This window comes from Phoxinus phoxinus, assembly GCF_949152265.1.
Source record: "Phoxinus phoxinus genome assembly, chromosome: 2".
In the NCBI taxonomy this organism is placed as follows: domain Eukaryota; kingdom Metazoa; phylum Chordata; class Actinopteri; order Cypriniformes; family Leuciscidae; genus Phoxinus; species Phoxinus phoxinus.
The window spans coordinates 37,127,410-37,148,907 of NC_136877.1; the positions used below are offsets into that span (position 1 = coordinate 37,127,410).

General features: G+C 38.4%; 2 protein-coding genes across 7 annotated transcripts in view; one reads left to right on the forward strand and one right to left on the reverse strand.

Moving 5' to 3' along the window:
- Positions 1-17,758, reverse strand: part of ccdc102a (coiled-coil domain containing 102A) — a 159,959-nt gene extending 142,201 nt beyond the window's left edge. The window contains exon 1 of the mRNA XM_079605019.1: positions 17,739-17,758. The gene's annotated coding sequence lies outside the window, so the exon portion shown is untranslated. The remainder of the gene's footprint in view (positions 1-17,738) is intronic.
- On the forward strand, positions 71-21,295 carry scube2 (signal peptide, CUB domain, EGF-like 2). Of its 6 annotated transcripts, none has more exons than XM_079605013.1 (23): positions 71-323; positions 685-807; positions 1,099-1,224; positions 1,462-1,596; positions 3,086-3,211; positions 3,302-3,418; positions 4,881-4,970; positions 5,537-5,653; positions 7,216-7,338; positions 7,732-7,848; positions 8,020-8,142; positions 8,456-8,572; positions 8,656-8,745; positions 9,948-10,052; positions 10,688-10,849; positions 11,089-11,295; positions 14,977-15,147; positions 17,052-17,219; positions 19,087-19,248; positions 19,366-19,563; positions 19,748-19,900; positions 19,993-20,072; positions 20,292-21,295. In XM_079605013.1, the coding sequence occupies exons 1-23, from the start codon at positions 236-238 to the stop codon at positions 20,436-20,438; spliced, it is 3,045 nt and encodes a 1,014-aa protein (XP_079461139.1). In that variant the 5' UTR covers positions 71-235; the 3' UTR covers positions 20,439-21,295. The 6 variants fall into 6 exon arrangements, 5 of the variants coding, with proteins under 5 accessions (XP_079461139.1, XP_079461140.1, XP_079461141.1 ...); XR_013796686.1 differs by having other exon boundaries at positions 87-323; positions 19,370-19,563; XM_079605014.1 differs by having other exon boundaries at positions 87-323; positions 11,092-11,295.
- Positions 21,296-21,498: the final 203 nt, after the last annotated feature.

The window sequence follows — 21,498 nt, forward strand, 5'->3', positions numbered from 1 at the left end:
CCCGACACAGAATCATGGAGAGAGACAGAAAAGGCCCTTTTTCACACACACACACACACACACACACACGCACACACACGCACACGGGCGCGCGCTCACTCTCTTGCACACATCTTCTGTTGAAGCGCTCACAAGCGCGAAGCCACTGACAAAGTGCGGATGAAAATGAGTGGGATACTCGTGTTGGAGTAAATGCGTGTTATTGAGCTCGACTCTAAACTCTGAACTGATCACTATGGGAGCTGTTTGGACTGCACGGCTCCTCTGTTTGTTTTTGCTCTTGTTAAATACTCGCCAAAGCGCCGCACTTCTTCACAACACTGGTAAGAGTCTTCACTTTGTTACACGCGATGCTGTAAACACGCAACTTGTTTACCTCCCCTTGTTTTGATACCCTGTTTCTTTACTTTTACTTCAGCACTAAAACACACATTTTAGAATATGTGTTAATGATTTTCCTGACATTACTTTGAATGTTTTTGCGTAACACTTTACATTATGTGTTTGTGTTGTACACATGTTACTGTAATCACTGCAGTCAGAACAATTACGAAGTTTATTTACAAGCAACTCCACACATAATTAAACATTTAGCAGTTCATTGTCACACTGCTAAGGAAACATTAATATGACAAAGTGAGCAATGCTTACTGTAAAGTCTCATGTTACATTTGTGATACACAGATTCAGATCAATGTGCAGAGGGAAGCGATGGCTGTCACATTGATGCTATTTGTCAAAATACCCCAACTTCATACAAGTGCACTTGTAAAACAGGCTTTAAAGGGGACGGGAAACACTGTGAAGGTAACAGCTCCCTTTCTCTTCAGTTTAACAGACAGTGGGTGGACTAGACCTGTAATCTGGAAAACCTCACTTTTGTAATTATTGTTCATATGCTGTACACACAGTAAACACAGTATGCAACTGAGTATTTAAATGCAACTGTGTTGTATCTTAATTCAAAGGAGGACGTTCATGTTTCCTTTCTTTCAAATTGTTTTTTCAACATTTTAAAAGTTGTATCGGAAGGGCAGTGCCCCTAAAATGCAGAAATTGCAAACACTGGTCAGCCTTGATTTCTGTTCCATTTCCTAGACATTGATGAATGTGATCTAGAATACAATGGTGGCTGTGTACACGAATGTAACAACATACCCGGCAATTACCGCTGTACTTGCCTTGATGGGTTTCATTTGGCACATGATGGACACAACTGTCTCGGTAAGTAGAAATCCACGAAGAAATCACATATACATGTGCGAGGGGTAAAGGTTAATGATGAGTTATTCTCACCACATACTACAAGTGTTTTGGAACAGACAGTATATTTGTACTGTAGGGCTACTTGCAATATCCGCATAACCCAGTCTGATGACTTTGACCAAATGACTTTGCCAAAGTTATTGAGGTATTCGTAAACGTGGTGTTTTGTGATGCTTTAACATACTCTGTCTCTAGATGTGGATGAATGTGTCTTCAACAATGGTGGCTGTCAGCATGTATGTGTCAACACCATGGGAAGCTATGAGTGCCGCTGCAAGGAAGGCTTTTTCCTGAGTGACAATCAACACACTTGCATCCATCGCTCCGTGGGTGAGCCGCTGCTTTTAACAAACCTTTAATGGCTCAGTCTACCATGTTTATATTGAATATATGATATTGAACAATCAAGGTATCAATCTGGTTTCTCTATATGTGATGTGAACACAATTCAAAAAATGGCCTGGTGAAAATTTCAGTCTTGATGGACGTTTCGGGTTCATTAATTTCCGGGTTTGTCACGAACTTGGGCGTCACGAGAGGCTTGTGTTGTTTAGTGGAGTGTGTATTTGCAGAGATGTCAGTGCACTAAGTCAGGGGTTAGTGCAAAGGAAAGCTAACCTAATTTCTAAATGTTCTCACATAAGATCATGATTGACAGCACAATGGCGAATGACAGCTTTTAAGTTGGGTTCCCTCTCCGGGGCATTATCTACAGCGGTTCAGTTCCAAAGGGCCCATGCTGTGGGAAAGGGAGCCCCATGTTCTGAGGAACAAAACAAGTTAATAACTGCAACACTCGGGGCTTTGTGGCCTGTGTCATAGATGAGAATAAAAAACCTTTTTATGTGTCTGTAGCTTCTCAGCGGCGAGTATTGTTTTCCCCTCAGTAAATTGAGCGAACGTTTGCAAGGCTTTCCACCCCATTTGCTTTCTCTGGGTAAACTTGCTAAATCCTATCAGCACATCCACTGAGCTGCAGAGTGAATGGGAGGAAAGGCCCTCTACACTGACCCATAGACCTGCTATTGATGTCAGGTCAGGTTGTGTGGCATTGAATGTCGTTGAATTTGATGAGAGTTTTAACAACAGGTAATATTAAATACAATAATTATTATTTCCTCTCACTGATGAGGAATGCAAATTTGGCCTTAAATTTTATATTATACTCATTTGATTTTATATATTTATATATAATTATTTATTTATTTAATCTGCCTATGGTTTCAGTTGGTTTTACTCAAATAGCTAGTTGGCAAAATCTAAATATTTTATTATGTATTATATTTGTTTCATTAAAGCAAATAGAGCAGAGATTTGATGTTAAAGAGATCGGTTACCCAAAAATAAAATAAAAATCTATCATTTACTCACTCTCATGTCTTTCCAAACCTCTATGACTTTCTTTCTTTCTTTCATAAAAGAAGATATTTTGAGAAATGTCTTTTTGTTTTCTTTTTTTTGTCCATACTTTGGAAGTCAATGGTTGCCAAAATAGTTTGGTTACCAATGTTCTGCAAAATATCTTCTTTTGTGTTCCGCAGAAGAAAGAAAGTCATACAGGTTTGGAATAACATGAGGGTGAGTAAATGATGACAGAATTTTCATCTTGGGGTGAAATATCCAATCAATATGCCATTAAAGGAGTATTTCAATAAACACTGACTGAAGGTCGAGTCAAAAAAATGTTCTGCGTTAATCGACAGAACGCCACAGAGCTTAATTTGAATTTATCCCTGAACATTTCTCTAAAATGCCAATACATTTATGTAATACCTAAAATAAGTGTTGCAGGCTCTTTGACTGTATCTCTTCTTCACAGAAGGCATGAGCTGCATGAATAAAGAACACGGCTGTGCTCACATCTGTAAGGAAACACCCAAAGGTGGCGTCGCCTGTGAGTGCCGGCCGGGCTTTGAACTGGCCAAGAACCAGCGGGGCTGCACCCGTACGTGTGACTCACATTTCTGACCCACCGTTAAGCTGAGAAATACCACTGGAGAGGTTGATGTGATGCTGTTTGTATTCTGTTGCATAGTGACCTGTAACCACGGCAACGGGGGCTGCCAGCACATCTGTGAGGACACAGAGCAGGGGCCCATCTGCAGGTGTCACGGCAGGTACACGCTGCACGCAGATGGCAGAACCTGTGTAGGTAAGGCTGCTTTACTAGCTTTTGTCCCAACCCACTTCTCCAGCTAGAGTTTACGATGATCTCTTGGCAAGTATTTTAAGCTGATCCATATTTGATCCACTTATGTGCAAAGGTGGTGATAGAGATCTCTCATTCAGACACAAACACACGCTTTATCTGATGATGAGGAAGTACAGCTGGAGCCTGCGGGCTGTGTGTGTGGGGTCTACAGTTATCGTTGTCTCTCTGTCTCTCCATTCTGTCGGCCTTGTCCATGATTTTGAACATGACTATCTGTATTTATCTGCAAACACTACAACACAACGCCACAATGGTTATGACAGAGTCAAGAAGTCATGGAGGTCTCTTTGCCTGGGATTGGTTGCTGTAATAGATGTTTTTGGTTTATTAAAAGGTGTGCTTATCAGTGTGGTTGCTATTTTAGGTTAGATTGCACTGGATGATTGTGTGATCCCAGAGTGGAAAACATAACTGCAAATGTGATAAACAGTCTTCTTTATTCAAAGCAACTTTCTATTGACCCAACAATATTTGTAGTTTGCATATATTTATTTATGTAATAATTCCTAATATTTATATATATAGGCTACCACTGATCTATATAAATGACTGGATTGCTCAGTGGTATACGCTAAAAGTTTGGGGTCTGTGTCTTTCACAGAAGTCTCTTATGCTCAGCAAGACTGCCAAGATTTATTTGATCTTTTTTTTTTTTAAACTCCAGTCTTTAGTGTCACATGATCCTTCAGAAATAATTTTAATATGCTGATTCGGTGCTCAAGAAACATTTCTGTTAAAAATTACTTTTTTCTGAATTCTCTGATTCTCTAAAGAACAGAATTTATTTTAAATTAAATTTTCTTTGTAACAATGCAAATATCTTCACTGTCACTTCTGATACATTGAATTCATCATGCATAACTGTTGAATATATATATATATATATATATATATATATATATATATATAAGTTATTATATAAATAAATATATGCACACTGTAAAATGTTTGATCAATTTTTTGTGATGTTCCTCATCTGAAAGTCGCTTTGAATATATATAAAATATAGTATTTTTTTTACTTTAAGGTAAGTTCTTACAGGCAATTTGTTGGCTGATTTGTGTATTTTCAAAGGGGTTTTATTTAGGCTATATGGAATTGTTTATAAAATGATTTATGCCCTTATGTGTAGAATATTGATTATGTAGGTAGTATTATGATTTTGTTGAAAAAAGTCCTACACCGTAAAAAGAGAAACTATGCAGCTGCTACACATTACTTCCAGACTTGGCAATCAAAAACAAAACAAAAAACTTTTATTGGTGTAGGTTGATTAATCAGATTGATATCATATTCAATTATTTTGACATTTCTAGAAAGCTTTATTTTTTTAAGGTTACCTGACACTGTAACTTTTTATCAGTCTATAGACAATATTGTTCTCAACTTCCGTCTTTTTCAGAAAGGGATGAAACGGCCCCCACCACCCCTGATCACAACGCCACGTCCTTGGCCGAGGTGGACAAACGAGTCAAGCGTCGACTGCTCATGGGTAAAATTCAAATCAAAATCAAATCAATCCAAAGTATGCAGTTTCACCCAGAAACATAGGGTTAAAAATATCCGTGCTATTAGAGAAAAGCGAGAAGTATTGTGTGTTAACCTATAGTGCATATATTTAGAAGCCTATAGCCCGGCCAGGCTGAGCATTCCACAGTCTTTTAGGTAAACTGTGAAATGACTGGGGACCCACACTTCACCACCTCTGATTTCCCTCTTGTAAAATATGTACTGGTGATAGAGTGGTACATTTCACATGTTTTTCTCTCATGCAGAGAGAGACAGGGACTGGGGGGTGTTTATCGTACAGTGCTGAGTGTTGTATTTGTCTCTGCCAGCTCATATTTACACAACGCACTGCATATGGCCTCTCTGTCCTTGGCCTTCTACATCTGTGTGGAGTAGTAGGATATAGTAGTCTTCTTTGCACAGACTGTTTAAATATTAATGAACTGATTGATCTTGCAATGACAGATTTACGGCTCTGATCAATCTGACGATTTGTTTCTCAGTCCTGCCCTTTGTAACTTTCGCGTCTCTCTTTCATTTGCTCTTCAGAGACATGTGCGGTGAATAACGGAGGCTGTGACAGCACCTGTAAGGACACATCCACAGGTGTTCGCTGCAGCTGCCCAGTGGGATTTACTCTCCAACCTGACGTCAAATCCTGCAAAGGTTTGAATCAACATTTTCACATGATATTCTTTTACACACATATTTTAGTTGCTTTTAGGCTGAATCTCACAACAGTCCCCTAAATCAAAAGAAAAATGAATGATATTTTTTTTAAAAGGTCACATTAAATTGAGCAAAAGTGACAGAAATACATTTATAATCTTCATATTTCATATAAAGGATGTTTTTTAAGTTTCTATTCATCATAGAATCATGAAAATAAATAAAAGTTTACACAAAAATATTAAGCAGCACTGTTTTCATTCATTATAATATAAAATGTTTCTTGAGCACCAAATCAATATATTACAATGATTGAAGTAATATAGATGATGAAAGGAAAATATATGTTGTATGCTTATATTTATTTATGCATACTGGTTATATTTATTTATGTAAATGTTTCATGATTTCCACAAAAATATGAACCTGCTTTCAACATTGATAATAATAATAAATGTTATCTGAGCACCAAATCATAATGCTGAAGCCTGAAGAAATTTCAGCAAATTCCGCTTTGACTTGACTGATGTAAATTATCTTTAGAGATTAAATAGAATAGTTAGTTTAAATTGTAATAATATTTCATAGTATTTCTGATTATATTGTATTATACTATGTTTAGTTAATTAGTTTTAGTTTATATAAAAAAAAAGAACATTTAAAAACAACAGATTTTGAAACCAAAGCCAGTGTAGAGAGGCAAGTACAGGAGTAATATGTGCACGTTTTCTAGTGCCAGTCAATAATCTGGCTGCTGCATTTTGCACCAATTGCAGACGTTCCAAAGATGATTTAGGCAAACCCAAATAAAGTGAATTACAGGAATCTTGATGTGCTAAAAACATGAATTACAGTTTCAAGGACCAATTGATCTTAACTGGAAGAAACTATTTTCACCACAGCACTGATCTGCTTACCAAACGACAATGTGGGATCAAAAATAACACCAAGGTAGTACAGTTGGTAACACAGTAGCACACATTAGAAGAGAGGGGACCAAGCTGATTAGCAAAAATTGGGCCAAACATTATTATTTCAGTTTTATCCCTATTTAACTGTAAAAAATGTGTCCATCCAGCATTTAATGAATTGAAGACAGGCAAACAGATTAGACAGAGAACAGTTGTTAAATTTATTTGGAACTGGAAGATAAACCTGAGTGTCATCAGCACATGAATATGAATAATACGACCAAGTGGAAGCATATAAGGCAAAAAGAAGAGGACCTAAAATCGAGCCCTGCGGAACACCAAAGGAGATTTGAGCACGAAATGAGATGATTGTATTATATTATTACATGGCTTGGTTGAATTCTAATGTAGAATGCGGTCTGTTATTTCTTGACAGGCTGATTCAAGACCCCGACGCGGAGCGCAGCGACCCTTACTTTATATTATATTATATTATATTATATTATATGCAATTTAAGATCTATCTAATTTTTTTGTGGCGTGATAATGTCACAGATATTGCTTTTGACAGGTTTCGTGAGATTCACCCTATAGCTGATCAGTCCATCTATGTTCTGCAGTGTGATTTGGTCCTTCTCTGTCTCTCAGACATTGATGAGTGTGAACTTCATAACGGCGGCTGTGACCACTACTGCAGGAACACCATTGGCAGCTTTGAATGTAGCTGTCGAAAGGGCTTCAAGCTGCTGACGGACGAGCGTTCATGCCAGGGTAGGACACTTTTCTTTCGCTATGGGTCCAACAGAACATAGAGGAGCAGCGTGGGGGTTGGTGTTAGTATCTGTGTTTGTAACTCGGCTCGGAGATAAGACGGGGTGGGAGTCTCTTGAAGGGTGCCAGTATTGACTTGCAAGATTCCTTTGAAGATCCTTAACGCAGACTAAGAGTATAACACTCAACTTCGTATACTACATTTCGTTTAAGCACACAGACTCCCTGTCCTTGATACAAACTTTCTAAATAAAGTACTTCTCCCTGTTATTAATAAAAGAGCCTTTATTGATTTCTTTCAAGCTGAATATTAAGCCTTTGAACAGGAAATGAGTGTGCTTGATTTAGATGCTGTGTAATTTGCCATTTAAGTGAATTTTGGCTTGATTACAGATATTGACGAGTGTTTTTTTGAGAGGACGTGCGGCCACACTTGTGTAAATTCACCTGGTAGCTTCCAGTGTGTTTGCAACAAGGGCTACACTCTCTATGGGCTTGCCCATTGTGGAGGTGAGGATACAAACAGCTATTTAAAAAAAAATAAAAGGTTCATGATACAGTTTTATTGATTTTTGGTGAATCACACAGAAATATTTCCGTGGAAGTGCAACTATAAAAATTGTTAACCTGAAATACGTCTTAATATAAATCTGTTGTGTTTGTCGATTCCTCCATTCTCAGACATAAACGAGTGTAGTTTGAACAATGGAGGATGTGAGCACACCTGCGAGAACACCATGGGAAGCTTTGAGTGCCACTGTCATGCTGGTCACAAGCTGCACTGGAACAAGAAAGACTGTATCGGTAAGATGAGCCTTAGTGATTCTGAATGCTGGGATTGTATATCTGATGGTGTCGGCTTAGATGGAAATCAGTTCTTCATCTCTGGGAGTTAAAAGCAGGAGATACTTTTGAGTTTCTCTATCTGGCTCTTTCTGTCTTTGCTACTGCTGACCAAACTCAAATCTCAAATGTGCCCTTGTACATTCATATTCTCATCTTGAATGTACTGCATTGTTGAGATTTCTGATCTTTCTCTCTAACGCATTCCGTCCACCTCCCTTCTCACCATGTATACCATATCTCCACTTTTAAGCATTGTGATTTTCACATTCAGAAGCAGAGGACTCTCCACTAGTGCCGCCACCTGCCAGGCCCACTCTCAACTGCAGTAAGCAGGGAGGGGGTGAGCTCTGCTACCTGACCTGCCAGTCGCAGGTTCATATCAGCAGTGGTAAGTGTTCCAACATGTAGATTTGTTGAGATCTTTGTAGAGTTTGCTTGGAGTTTCCCTGACACCTTCACCTTCACATGTAGGAGCTGAAGATTCATACACGGTGACCTGTGGCATGCCCCTAACGTGCCACGTAGGAGGACAATGGAACAGGAATGGGTCGTATTGCCCAGGTAGGGTTTGAACTCTTCAGCTTCATTCTTTATGTTATTGTTTAAAAGATGAAGTATTCACACTTAACAGAGTGATTATTATTATATGAAATTAGAACAATATATTAGTGTTGTTTTATCATGATTTATATACAGGATAATATATAGTTTAATGATATATATTGTTAGTATTGTTGATATTTTTAATTAGCTTTTATTTTATATTTTTAGTTTCATTTCTTTCATCTAAAAAATATCGAACTTTTATTAATTTTGAATCGTCTTTTTTTATTAGTGTTTTTTCTTCTTCAATATTTTATTTTAATAGCTAGAGTTTTTCCATTTCTATTTAGCTTGACTTTTCTTTTTATTTATAGTAATTTATTAATTTGAGTACTTCAGCTTAAACTTATTTTATTACAGTTAGTTGCCAAGGTTTTCATACAATATTTAATAGTATAATATTTAAGCTTTAGTTAACAATAACCCCCTGCACACAGCAGTCCTGGTAAATTACCGTAAAATTACCTGAATGACTTTTCCGGTAAATACACAAATGTGCGGTACACAGAAACAACTGCGTTCAGTCTTTTTACCGGTAAGATACACATCAGTACTAAAATACTGGTAAACTCTGTGAAGTCAATCATCAGAAATGAGCTTTAAACGTTGAGCTGTTTTCTTCATCCACCTGGATGAGGAGAAGCGCTTTAGTTTCATTTCAGTTTTTTTTTACTTCCGAGTGACAGGTGTAAGGACACGACGAGGCATACACAGAATACGAGGCCTATAATAGTTACTATATTACAGCAGTTATTATAGTACGTAATAGTATAATGCAGAACCGCATTGTTTGTTTAGCGCATGTTTACATAGAAAAACAATTAAAAGTAATTACCATAAACAGCCCAATAGAGCTTTATGACTGACCCAAAGTAAACTTGTTCAGACCTCGTATATGCTCATACTGGTAATCTTCATTCTTTGTTCTCGCACAGCATCATACCGGTGATTTACTGGGAATACTTCTCATACTGGGAAATTGCCAAAACTGATTTAACGGTATATTTGAAAAGGTCCTGTTCAGAAATGATCTATTAACTGTAATTTAACTGTAATTTAACTGTAATTTACCAGTGTGATGAAAAGGGCCTAATAACAACACTGTTCCCAAATGATGAATGTGCCAAGTGTAAAAGTCACAGTGATCTTTCCTGTTACAGGTTCAGGAATCAAGACCATTGCTACATTTAAATCTGGACAGGGGAAGTGCAATCTGAAGCGGAGTCAGGAAAATCTTGCACAGACCTTCAAAACCACCCTGTCAGGTATTGGCCACGTAGCAACACGGTTCTCACTGAAAAATCGACTATTAACACGTCAATTTGTTTGCACAGGCATTAAGCCGAAGTCTAAAGCCTCTCTATTAATGAAACACTGTGACATAACTGCATCTGTCACTTTCTTTTTATTTCCTCTCTGAGCAAGTAGACTAAGTGGAAATAAAAAGTAAGTGAGTGATGCAGCAAGCCAGACACTGAAATGTTTATACATTATTATTTTATTATTTATAAGTTATAAATGGAAAAACTGATTTGATACTGGTCAGTGTCATTCGGTGCTGGTACTCATTGTCCAGCAGTGTTCGAAAGAGCTAAATGAAATTAGCCATGGCATGCCTTTCAATAGAGTCTTACCCAGACCATCAATCACACTGACCTCCTGATCAGATTTAGGGTCTGAGAGTCTGAAAGACTCCCACACCCTTCAGTGAAAGACCAGAACTTAAAATAGTTTTCCACTTATCCACTCTTGTTTGATTCTTACTGCACTGTTATCCATACTGAGAAGCGGAGCAAAATGAAAATAAATTCGATTGTTATAACAAAAGAAAAACAGAGCTAAGTGCTTTTACATTTTGGATCCACTAAATCCATTAAGTCTTTAAAATCTATTTACTCAGATAAAAGAGCCACCGAGAATGTCCAGTTCAGCTTTGTTAGCCTGCACTGTGCCTCTTCAAGCAGACAGCAACGTAGTCGCCATGGGCGGAAGGCTGGTGAGGAGGAAGGATCCTCCATTACTGCCCAGTTTGAGCTGGATGTGAACCTGGAGGAGGTAACAGGTTGGTTTCGTGCACTGCATGTGTATGTTTCAGTAGAAACCTTAGGCCTCTCACTGCCTGCTCGCATCTCACCCTCTTCTTGCTCCTGTCACTGTTACTAAAACAAGCCAACAGGTGAAAGTATCTCCTGGTTTAAGATGGAAGTGGGTTCTGTATTAAATAGTAGACAATGAGCTCATATGGACGTTTATGTGTGTATTTTGTTGTGGACAAGATATGGTATCCAATTTTTCTCTCAGCAGAGGGCTGTGACCTGACATGTGTTCGGCGGCGCTCTGAGAAGCGGCTTAGGAAGACTATCCGCACTCTTCGAAAGTCCATTAACCGGGAGCAGTTTCACCTGCACTTTGCTGGGTCGGAGTATGAGCTGGCCAAGAAACTAGTCCGACCCGCTGACCCACCAGATCACTGCGGCACCGGACAGATTTTGCTGGACAAGAAATGTGGTGAGTGGACAGTTCAAATATATATGCTTATTGGCAACTTACAATTGCTTGAGGACACAAAATATTTGTTAAGATTCCGATATGTATTATATTATTCACTTTACATATAGGTTGTGTTCCAGGTCACTGTTTATGTCTTGTTGGAATGAATCAGTTATATCTGACATTATTTCAAATAGTGTTTCAACTGTTATATTGTAGAAGTGGATTACAGGCCAGATAACTGATATGTAATAGGTGTTATGTAGTATAATACGCATGGTGCGAGAGAGTTGGCATGAGCTTTATTAAAGAGGCAAGACTGGGAAACCGAAAGCTGCTGTTGGCTCTTACTGCTGAATGCTGTTCCAAGTCGACTACATGTTGTGAAGGTTGTGGCAGGCGTCCTTTAGATCAGCTCGGTGCAGTATATGTTCAACTTGGCATCCATTTTTTTCAGCCTCTAGAATAAACATCTCAAAGGGTCTGTTTGTGAGGAATAGCAAACTCTTTGTCTGGAGGACTCATTGTGTTGAACATTATCTTATTGCCTTCATTGTCTTTGACATAAGGCCCTTTCAAAGATGTCTTTTTAAGGGGACAGTATTGCTGAGGTTGTTTGTCTTCTTTTATGGTGGAAAAGTCCATTATCTTTTACAGGCTCAGTTTCAGCAGTAGTGCAGACAACCAAAGGCTCTCAGCTTTTTCAAAGACTTCTTTATAACAGTCTGTTATTGATTACTCTTTCATAGCTTTAGAGACTTAATAGTCATAAGATCTTTTTTATGATCTTGTGATATGATTTTAAATTATTTTAAGTTATTACTTGAACAATATTATATATTTTGTTGACGTGTATATTATTACTTATATTATCCCAAATGTTTCCAACTTTTAAATCCAGAGAAATCAGCCATTTTAATCAGTGTAACTGCCTGTGTCATTGCGTCGCCTGGCTTTGTGCCATTTCTGGTTTTACTTCTGTAGAAACCGTGTAAACACCAAAGAGACTTTAATATATTACGTGTTTTATTAGACAGGTGAGCAACTGTTTAGATACCTTTATCATCAGAAAACAAATCATTGTTGTATAATTCAACATGGTTAGTCTTATTGTTTGAATCTTTTGTTTTCTTGATTTATTTTTGTTTGTTCCATGCACCAGAGACAACACTATTTTGTCAAGTGGCTGACATGGCATAGTCAGAAAGAGCAGTATTTGTATTGGTGAACATGAGCCTTCTTTCAAAAACATAACAAATTCTTACAGACCCCTTACACTTTTGAACGGTAGTAGCTGTCCACATAACTTCTGTCTCTACCTGTCTATTTTAAAGTAGTTTAGGGAGTGCAGTGGTTCTCTCTCTTCTTTGCCTTAAGAGGTGGGTTTTGACTGTTTGGTCCATTATAACTGGAGTGGGTTAATTCTCCACTGGTGAATGGTAACGGAGAGGAGTGAAGTGAGAAAATTGGTGACCATTGACCAGCTCCCCCCTCATCGTTTTACAAATCACAAGTCCCACACGTCCAACTAAAAGAAATAAAAACCTCTCACCTAAGTCGAATTGCACCATTTACAGATCCAAGCTACACGTCTACATCTCATTTAACATGTTTCGAAAGCAATGCCAAGTGAAATGTACACGCTTGCCAATAAGTAATTAATTGAATCCACGCTGAATATGGGGTTGTAAGTTAGGTTTGCTATTTTCAGTAAAACAGGCATACAATAAAGGTACACAGACATGCAGTGTCCAAGTGCCAGCTTAAATCGAGCTCTAAAAAAGGGCTATATTTTTTTCCTCCCTTGTTCTGGCCTCCCCCACTGGCTCGCTTCACTAAGTGTAGTTTAGCCTTTTCAGTTTGCCCACTCCATTGTAAATCCCAGTGGGGCTTGTTCAAGCTCCTGGAGTGAGGATGGAAAGTCTGTGCTTCAACACTTCTTCACCGCTTTGCAGACCTACGTTTGCTTTCTAAACCCTGCAGAGTGAAGAGAACGTATCCTTCCTAATTAAAGGGATAGTTCACCCAATAATTAAAATTCTGTCATCATTTATGACTTTCTTTCTTCTGTGGAACAAAAAGGAAGATATTTTAAAATATAAAGCCCCCCCCAACCCCCCCCCCCCTCCCAAAAACACACATTTTTGGACCCCATTGACTTTCACTGTATGGACAAAAACATTGTTCAAAATAGCTTTTGTGTTCCACGGAAGAACACAAGGTTTGCAATGACATCAGGGGGAGTAAATGATGACAGAATTAAAATTTTTGAGCTATATATATTTTAAGGCTACTTCACTTTAAACACATACATGTAAAGACACATGTATATAAACACACACACATTTGAAGGGGTTTGGACATGTAATCCATTAGTTAGACATTACTAAAACACACAATGACGAACTCTAGATGAACAGCAAAGCTAAACGGCCGCATAAGGAGGCGTTTGCATAAGTTTGCCCCCTCAACTGCCACTTTCCTCTCCTGTCCTTAAATGTTCTAAGTTATTGTTTGCTTGTTTGTTTTTGTGGTGTGTGTGTGTGGAGGGGGGCTGTTTATTAAAGCAAGCAGTTTAAGTGCCAAATTCCTCCTTAGGCAGGGCCACTCTGTGCGACCCCAGCCAGTGAGCGGCTCAAGAGAATTGACTTCAGCGACACCATGGGAATCAATTAGCATCAGCTGTTTGGGCCCCTGCCTCATAGGCGCAAGGAGCGATTGGACTCCTCTGAATGGGGGGATTCACAATCCTGACCTCTTTTATTGGGTTCAGCTCCTTACCACTGTGATACCATAGTGTTTGCCTATGTCATCAAATGGGCAAAAGCCGGGGGACTTGAATAGAGGTGAAAGGTCCTTTAAACCTCTTTGGAACCATCAATTCGAGGATTCAATAGAATCATCGCTTTGCATTTGAAAGGCTTAAAGGGTTTTTTTCTCTCTCTCTCTCTTTCTCTCCATCTCTCAACTCTTCCTCTCCTCTCTCTTACTCCGTCGCTCTGTCAAATAAAAGACGGGACAATGTGACGGTGGCTCCTCATGGTCATTCAGGATTAACAAAAGAGAGGAAAAAATGAACTGCTCTTGAGAGAATTACATTTTCTTCTTCTCTTGGAAAATCGGGCAATTTGCTGAGGCACACATAATTGGCTTGCTGTTCAAACCTTTGTGGAATTGGGCATCATTACCATAAAATCTCAGGAGTAAGAGGTTTGTCTAAATTCTCCCCAACACTGTCAGTTGAATGTTTGCATAGAGACACTGAGATGAAAGGAACATTTCTAAATTGCCATACTTACTTGGTTAAAGGACTGAACTGTACCAGTCAGTGGCTTATTTTAAGGCTAAGTGTGTGCAAAACACTTTTGAAGCCATCGCTATAAATCAGAGCCGTTTATGAAGTGAACATTAAAAAGACTTTGTTCCGCTCCCTTTAATCAGACATCATAGGTTTATGCGAGGTAATATTCCCTTTGAGCATGTTCAGTAAGGTGAGGGATTGTGTATGCGTGTGGGGGCCGTTTGATGTGGGGGATCAGGCAGCTGTGGAAAGGCTCAGTTCTCTTATTTGTTTGAATTTTTGGCATAGCTGCATCAGGTCGATTTGCAGTGCCCCTTTAGCTGCTTAATGTGAGGCCCTCTTTTGTGTTCCAAGTTTAGTCTCTGTTTCAACTAATTTCTGAGTTTTCTCTGCGCTAGTCAAATGTGCCGTTGGCACATACTATGATGGAGAGCAAGGGAGGTGTTTTCTTTGCCCCCCTGGGACATACCAAGATGAAGAGGGGCAGGTGTCATGCGACGTGTGCCCAGGACCCGAGGGCAGGGGAATCCCAAGATCCGCGGGAGCACGCAACATCTCGGAGTGTGGAGGTGAGACTTCACAGAGACTTGCTCATGAACAAACAAGTCTATAGCCTTTCTGCTATTACACATTTCCATTGAGGTTGATGTCTGTCCATTTTTTTATTGGTTTTAACAAGTAATACAACAATGCAACAATGATTGACGTTTGCCAGCTAAATAAATATTTCAATTAAATAAATCCATATAGCTAACTTAAAAGAGAAATATGGCAGCTGTATGTTATCATTCATGTAGTAGTACTGGGTAACACTTTACAATAAGGTCTCATTAGTTAAAGCTGCAGTCCGTCGTTTTTCCTCTTTGTCGCCATCTCTGTTAGAAATCTGCAATTGCAGTTATTCGCGGAATTATTAACTGTGCGTGGGTAGTAAATCGGCATGAAACAGCGCGGATGAACACAATGTATTGAGGCTGCCTCGTCGCTGTGGATACTGTACTGTCATCAGCAATGTCAGAGTATACTTTTTGAAAGTGTCAACATTAGAATTTTCATCGGAAAATGTCATCTGAACAAGTAAGTAACATTCACTTTTGTTCTGACCAAATTCGGGGGGTGGGGGGAAGCATTGCAGAAGCTATATCATGCTGATTAAATCTAACGATTGCTTATATCACGTCAAAACGTGAAAAATATATTTTTTCTGTAGCCAATCTGAAGTCCGAAGTCTTTTGGGTTTTACAACTGGTGAATCTCCAGTTGTCACTGGTGATTGTCGCTTTAAACTTTCGGGATCCGCCATACCAAGTGCTAAGCTAAATCTCCACCTCCATCATCCACACACGCTAGCCGGGGACTCCTTCTCTATGTGTACAGAAATGGCGTAATGACGCAAAGACATGCTCGAAATTCCCGCGGAAATCCACCAGTACCACTGGAATTAAAATCATTATTACAAGCTTACCGTTTTGAATCGAGGTAAGGCAAGCAGATCGTTTTGAACACTGGCTGGTTACGTTTTTTTTCAAAAATGTCTTTTTTGATATTTTTAAACCCAAAAAAGTGCCGGACTGCAGCTTTAATGTTAGTTATGTATTAACTAACTAACTAACTAACGAACTAACTAATAATAAGCAACATATTTGTTGTAGTATTTATTCATCTTTGTTAATGATAATCAATACAATTGTTTATTGTTAATTCATGTTATTTGACCTATGCATGGCATTTGACCTTGTAGAGGCCCTCCTGAATATTAAGTTGTATTAAGCTGTCAGAGATGACGCAAACATATCATTAGACCAGAGATTATCTCATCACAGGCACAGGAACAGAAATGTTAAAATATTTATTTCCATTATCATCAATAAAAATATCTATACAGAGTTTAGTCCACTGTATAAGATGTACCACTTTTCATCCTGGTATGTATCCTCTGAGATGTCATATACAGATTGGCGAAGATTTTTAAGGTTGAAAAGGGAGAGTATGAATCACGTCCTGTTTTTTGTTTATGCAGTTGGCAGGAAGCTTACCTGTAATGATAACAATCTCACAGGCTCATGGTTTGTTGAGCTTGAGTCAGGTTTTGTGATTGTGAGTGTGTTGGGAGTGGGTCATCTCATGCAGTCCTGCAAATCCTCAAATGTCTTGATTCATTCACACCAACAAAGAATTCCAGATCAGTCTAATGTGTAAAGAAAAAAGGAACCACCATGTTTCTGTTCTTCAAACAGAGTCATCAAAGGCAGCTTGCGGTTCAGATGGCATCTTCTGCTTTCTGCTCATAGACACAACAGAAGGGGCTATTGGGGTTCTTCTCAGTGGAAGCCTATTTATTGTGGTCACTAGAGGGATGAGGGGAGGCCTATAATGAACTTGCATGACATATTGTACTTTGCTTTTTTTGGAAGGCGATAAAGTACCCAACTTGGTTTTGTCTGACATTTTCTTAACATTTTTCTGATCCTAGGTCAGTGCCGTCCTGGTCAGTTCTCCCTTGATGGCTTTGTGCCATGTCTGCCCTGCCCACAGGGCACCTATCAGCCTGAGGTTGGCCGCACATCCTGTTTCCCATGTGGAGGAAGCCTCACAACCAAATATGATGGTGCTGTGTCCTTTCAGAATTGTGAGACCAAAGGTGAGAAGAATTCATTCCTAATGTCTTCTGAGTTTTAAAGTACTCAGTTTATACTACTGTTCAAACGTTTTGGGTTGGTAAAATGATTAAAATACATTTTTAAAGGAGCTTTTCTTATGCTCACCAAGGCTGTAATTATTTAATTAAAATTTTAAATAACTGCTTTCTATTTTAAAATGTAATTTATTCCTGTCATGATGGCTGAATTTTCAGCATCATTTCTCCAGTCTTCAGTGTCACATGATCCTTCAGAAATCATTCTAATATGATGCTTTGCTGCTCAAGAAACATTTCTTATTATTGTTCTTATTACAATTTATTCTTGTCTTTAGTTGTGCTGCCTAATATTTTTCTGGAAACATGATAATTTTTTTCAAAATTTTAAATAGATGAATACTTTAAAATCTTCTGTAACATTATATTTCTTTACTGATCAATTTAAAGGAACACTCCGACTTTTTGGGACTTTAGCCTATTCACCTTATCTTATAGTTTGGAGTTAGATAAGTCCATACATACCTTTTTCATCTCCGTGCGTGCTATAAGTCTGTTTGACGCACCCACCGCTAGCCTAGCTTAGCACAAAGACTGGATGTAAATGGTTGCAGCTAGCATACTAATCCAAATAAGTGACAAAATAACGCAAACATTTTCCTATTTACATGTTGTGATTTGTATAGTCACAGAGTGTACAAAAAACAAAGTCACATGAGACACAGACATATTTTAACCATATAAATACAGGGAACTATATTCTAGCGGTGGGTGCGTCAAACAGACTTATAGCACGCACGGAGATGAAAAAGGTATGTATGGACTTATCTAACTCTGGGGGATAAGGTGAGTCCCAAAAAGTCGGAGTGTTCCTTTAATGTGTCCTTGTGGATTTTTTTTTTCATCATTTCTTCCAATTTTATTTTCTTTCACAATTGATCAATTTAATGCATCCTTGCTGAAGAAAAGTTCATTTCTTTCAAAAAAGAAATTCTAACTGACTCTGAGATGTAATTTTCTCTGCTGAAAACCAGTGGGCTTTTCAGTGGGCTTTGCGGCACTTTTTTAACTGGTCAGGCTGGAACACCTACTCTAGGCTTTCTACATTTTAGGCAATATCCTGCTTTTGTAACACTGTGTCCTAACCAGATACAATGCGATAAGATTCTAGCGACAAGCAAATTGTCTGTCCACACCAGACTCAACGAGACACAACAAAAATAATCAAACAGAAACAAATATATCGGCGGAGTCTCTCTGCAAGCGCAGAGCTCTTTTAACTAAATTAATAAGTGCATAATATAGTTCATAAATATTACACCATTTTAACATTATTAAAAAAAATACATACTGAGTGACTGAAACAATCTGTCATAGAATACACTTGTTTGTTTACATTGAGTTACATTCTTGTTTCCTTTCATTTATTTTCAAGATCTGATTTCAATTGTCGCTTTCAGTATGGCTATAAAGGTCACACAAAATGATACTCAAACTAACATTAAACGCTTTAAACATTAAATAAAGAGAACGGAAAAGCATTGCGCCAAACACCAGTCCAAGCCAGATGAATGAACAATATGAATGAACAAACTCCTTGCAGATCCAAAAGTAGCTCACAAATGACAAAAGAAGTTCATGGGAGCTTTTGGCCTGTTTTAACCATAAACAGTGCCTGAGATTATCATTTGTGTACTTTGTATGTTCTTAGCCACATAGATATAGAAAATGTTTTTGAAATAGAATTTGTCATGGCTGGTTAGGACAAATACTCTGATTCTGATCGTGTCATGGCGTCGCATCTTGTTAGGACACTGTGTATTGTTCTTTGCAGATACAGATTTCAGAAAAATAATCCATGTTGTCCTTACAGTTCAGTGCTCCCCAGGGCATTACTACAATACCAGCACCCACCGTTGTATCCGTTGCCCCATTGGAACCTATCAGATGGAGTTTGGCCAAAACTACTGCATTGCCTGCCCTGGAAACACTACCACTGATTTTGACGGATCCACAAACATTATGCAGTGCAAAAGTAAGCAAAATTCACAAAGGTTAACCTTTTAATAAAGCCTCCCTACTTCTATTACAAATGTATTTTTATTCATTCTCTATATAGTCCCACCTAAGTCGTTTAATTTGTTGTTGCCAGACAGACACTGTGGAGGAGAGTTGGGAGAATTCACCGGCTATATCGAATCCCCCAACTACCCCGGCAACTACCCGGCCAACATCGAGTGCACCTGGACCATCATCCCTCCCCCCAAGCGCAGAATCCTCGTCGTGGTACCCGAGATCTACCTCCCCATTGAAGATGAGTGTGGGGACTATTTGGTCATGCGAAAGAGCTGTGAGTGTTGCAGGGCTGTGATCTGGTGTTGAATGCATCGGCTCAGCAGGGTGATTGTGAATACACATGTGAGGAAATGGGGGGAGGAGCTGCATCGATGGGCTCATTAGGGCTCTCCTTCATCTCTTGGGGCTCGAATAAGCCACTTCAGAGGTCTTTAGAAGTTTCTTTACTGTTCCCACAGCTCTGCCCAATTCAGTGACGACTTATGAAACGTGCCAGACGTACGAGCGACCCATCGCTTTCACCTCCCGCTCAAAGAAACTCTGGATCCAGTTTCACTCCAACGAAGGAAACAGTGGGAAAGGCTTCCAAGTGCCGTATGTGACGTATGATGGTGAGAACTGTATTGCTGACATTTTTTATTGTATGAATGATAAGTGTTCATGTTGAGTATTTATATGCTGTGGTGTAATATGCTTCTTTTAGAGGACTACCAGGAGCTCATTGAAGACATTGTTAGGGATGGAAGATTATATGCCTCTGAGAATCATCAAGAGATTCTAAAGGTATAGTGCACAGTTCATTTGTTTTTTTTTGTAATGAGGTCTCTCATTCCAACTTGATTTTAAATAATAGTCAAGAGGTTGGCCATTCCAGGTCCCTGTATTTAAAAAAGAGGCAATAGTGCCACCAGGTGGAAGATGGGAAAATATATACTGTGCTGAAAATATATACTGTTTGTCCATGGCTTAAAGTTAAGTTGTGTTTTCTAATTAACTTTACAGGACAAGAAGCTAATGAAGGCCCTGTTTGATGTCCTGGCCCATCCACAAAACTTTTTCAACTACACTGCACAAGAGTCTAGAGAAATGTTTCCCAAATCATTTATCAGATTCCTCCGCTCCAAAGTTTTGAGATTTCTACGGCCCTGAGTTTGGTAAAATAATCTTTTACTGAATGAATATTTGGCGCTCCAGCCAAATTTTAAATGACTGCCCTGGAACAAATATTCCTGAATGTTCTTGGCCGGCTGCACACTTCTTGGACCTGATGAGAAGATAGCTCATGAGAAACTTTCCTAAATAAGTAATTGGAAAAATTTTCTCCTGAAGAAAATGAACTGTTTTTCCAGTGAATGCCCTTCTACAATTATAACATGAGCCGCCATCTTTGAAAAAAAAGTTCCTTCCTGTTTCATTCCTTCATCCCCCAGAAGTGACTGTTACCGAAACATGTTAGTTACAGCCGAAATTAGTCATAAAAAAAGAAGAGCAACTAGATTGCTTGTTATATATTATAGGTCATTTCACAAAATGTGCCATTTTTTGTGAAAATGTTTGACCAGCTTATTTAGAAACTTCAGAGCACTACTTAAGGATGTAGTGGAAGTTAAAGCAGTTAAAGTCTTTTTTTCTTTTTCTTTTTTGCAAGATTTAATGTGTTTGTACATTATGTAAAAAAAATTGCATCTGCTCTCATGTTACTGCATTGTATTCTTGTTTTGCATTGTAGCCGCCTTCATACATAGCATATATGTGTTCTTCATTTGTCTCCAATAAGAAACATCACGTATACACAATATTTTCAGTACACATTTTGGTCATTTGATATAAGCCTATCAGTTATCAATTTTTCCTCATCATTCACTTTGTTCACTTCCACCCAAACTGATTTTTGGATTAAGAGGCTCTAGATGTAGGATTGATTACCCATTGATGACATGCAGAGTAAATTAAATGTTTATATTTTTATGGTTGTACATCTAACATGTAAATAAAGAAATACACTCAAAATATATTTGTTGTTTAAAATGCACAGAAGCCTGTATCAGTGATTTACAGATGGGAACCACACACGGGGGTTCTTGGAGAGATCAGACTTTTCTTTGTTATTGTTTTTAATAATATCTAATGTAATATTTCAGGATCAGTAGGTTAAAATATGACTGTGATTAATTTATTTTTCATTTGCAGTTTGAAGATTATATATATA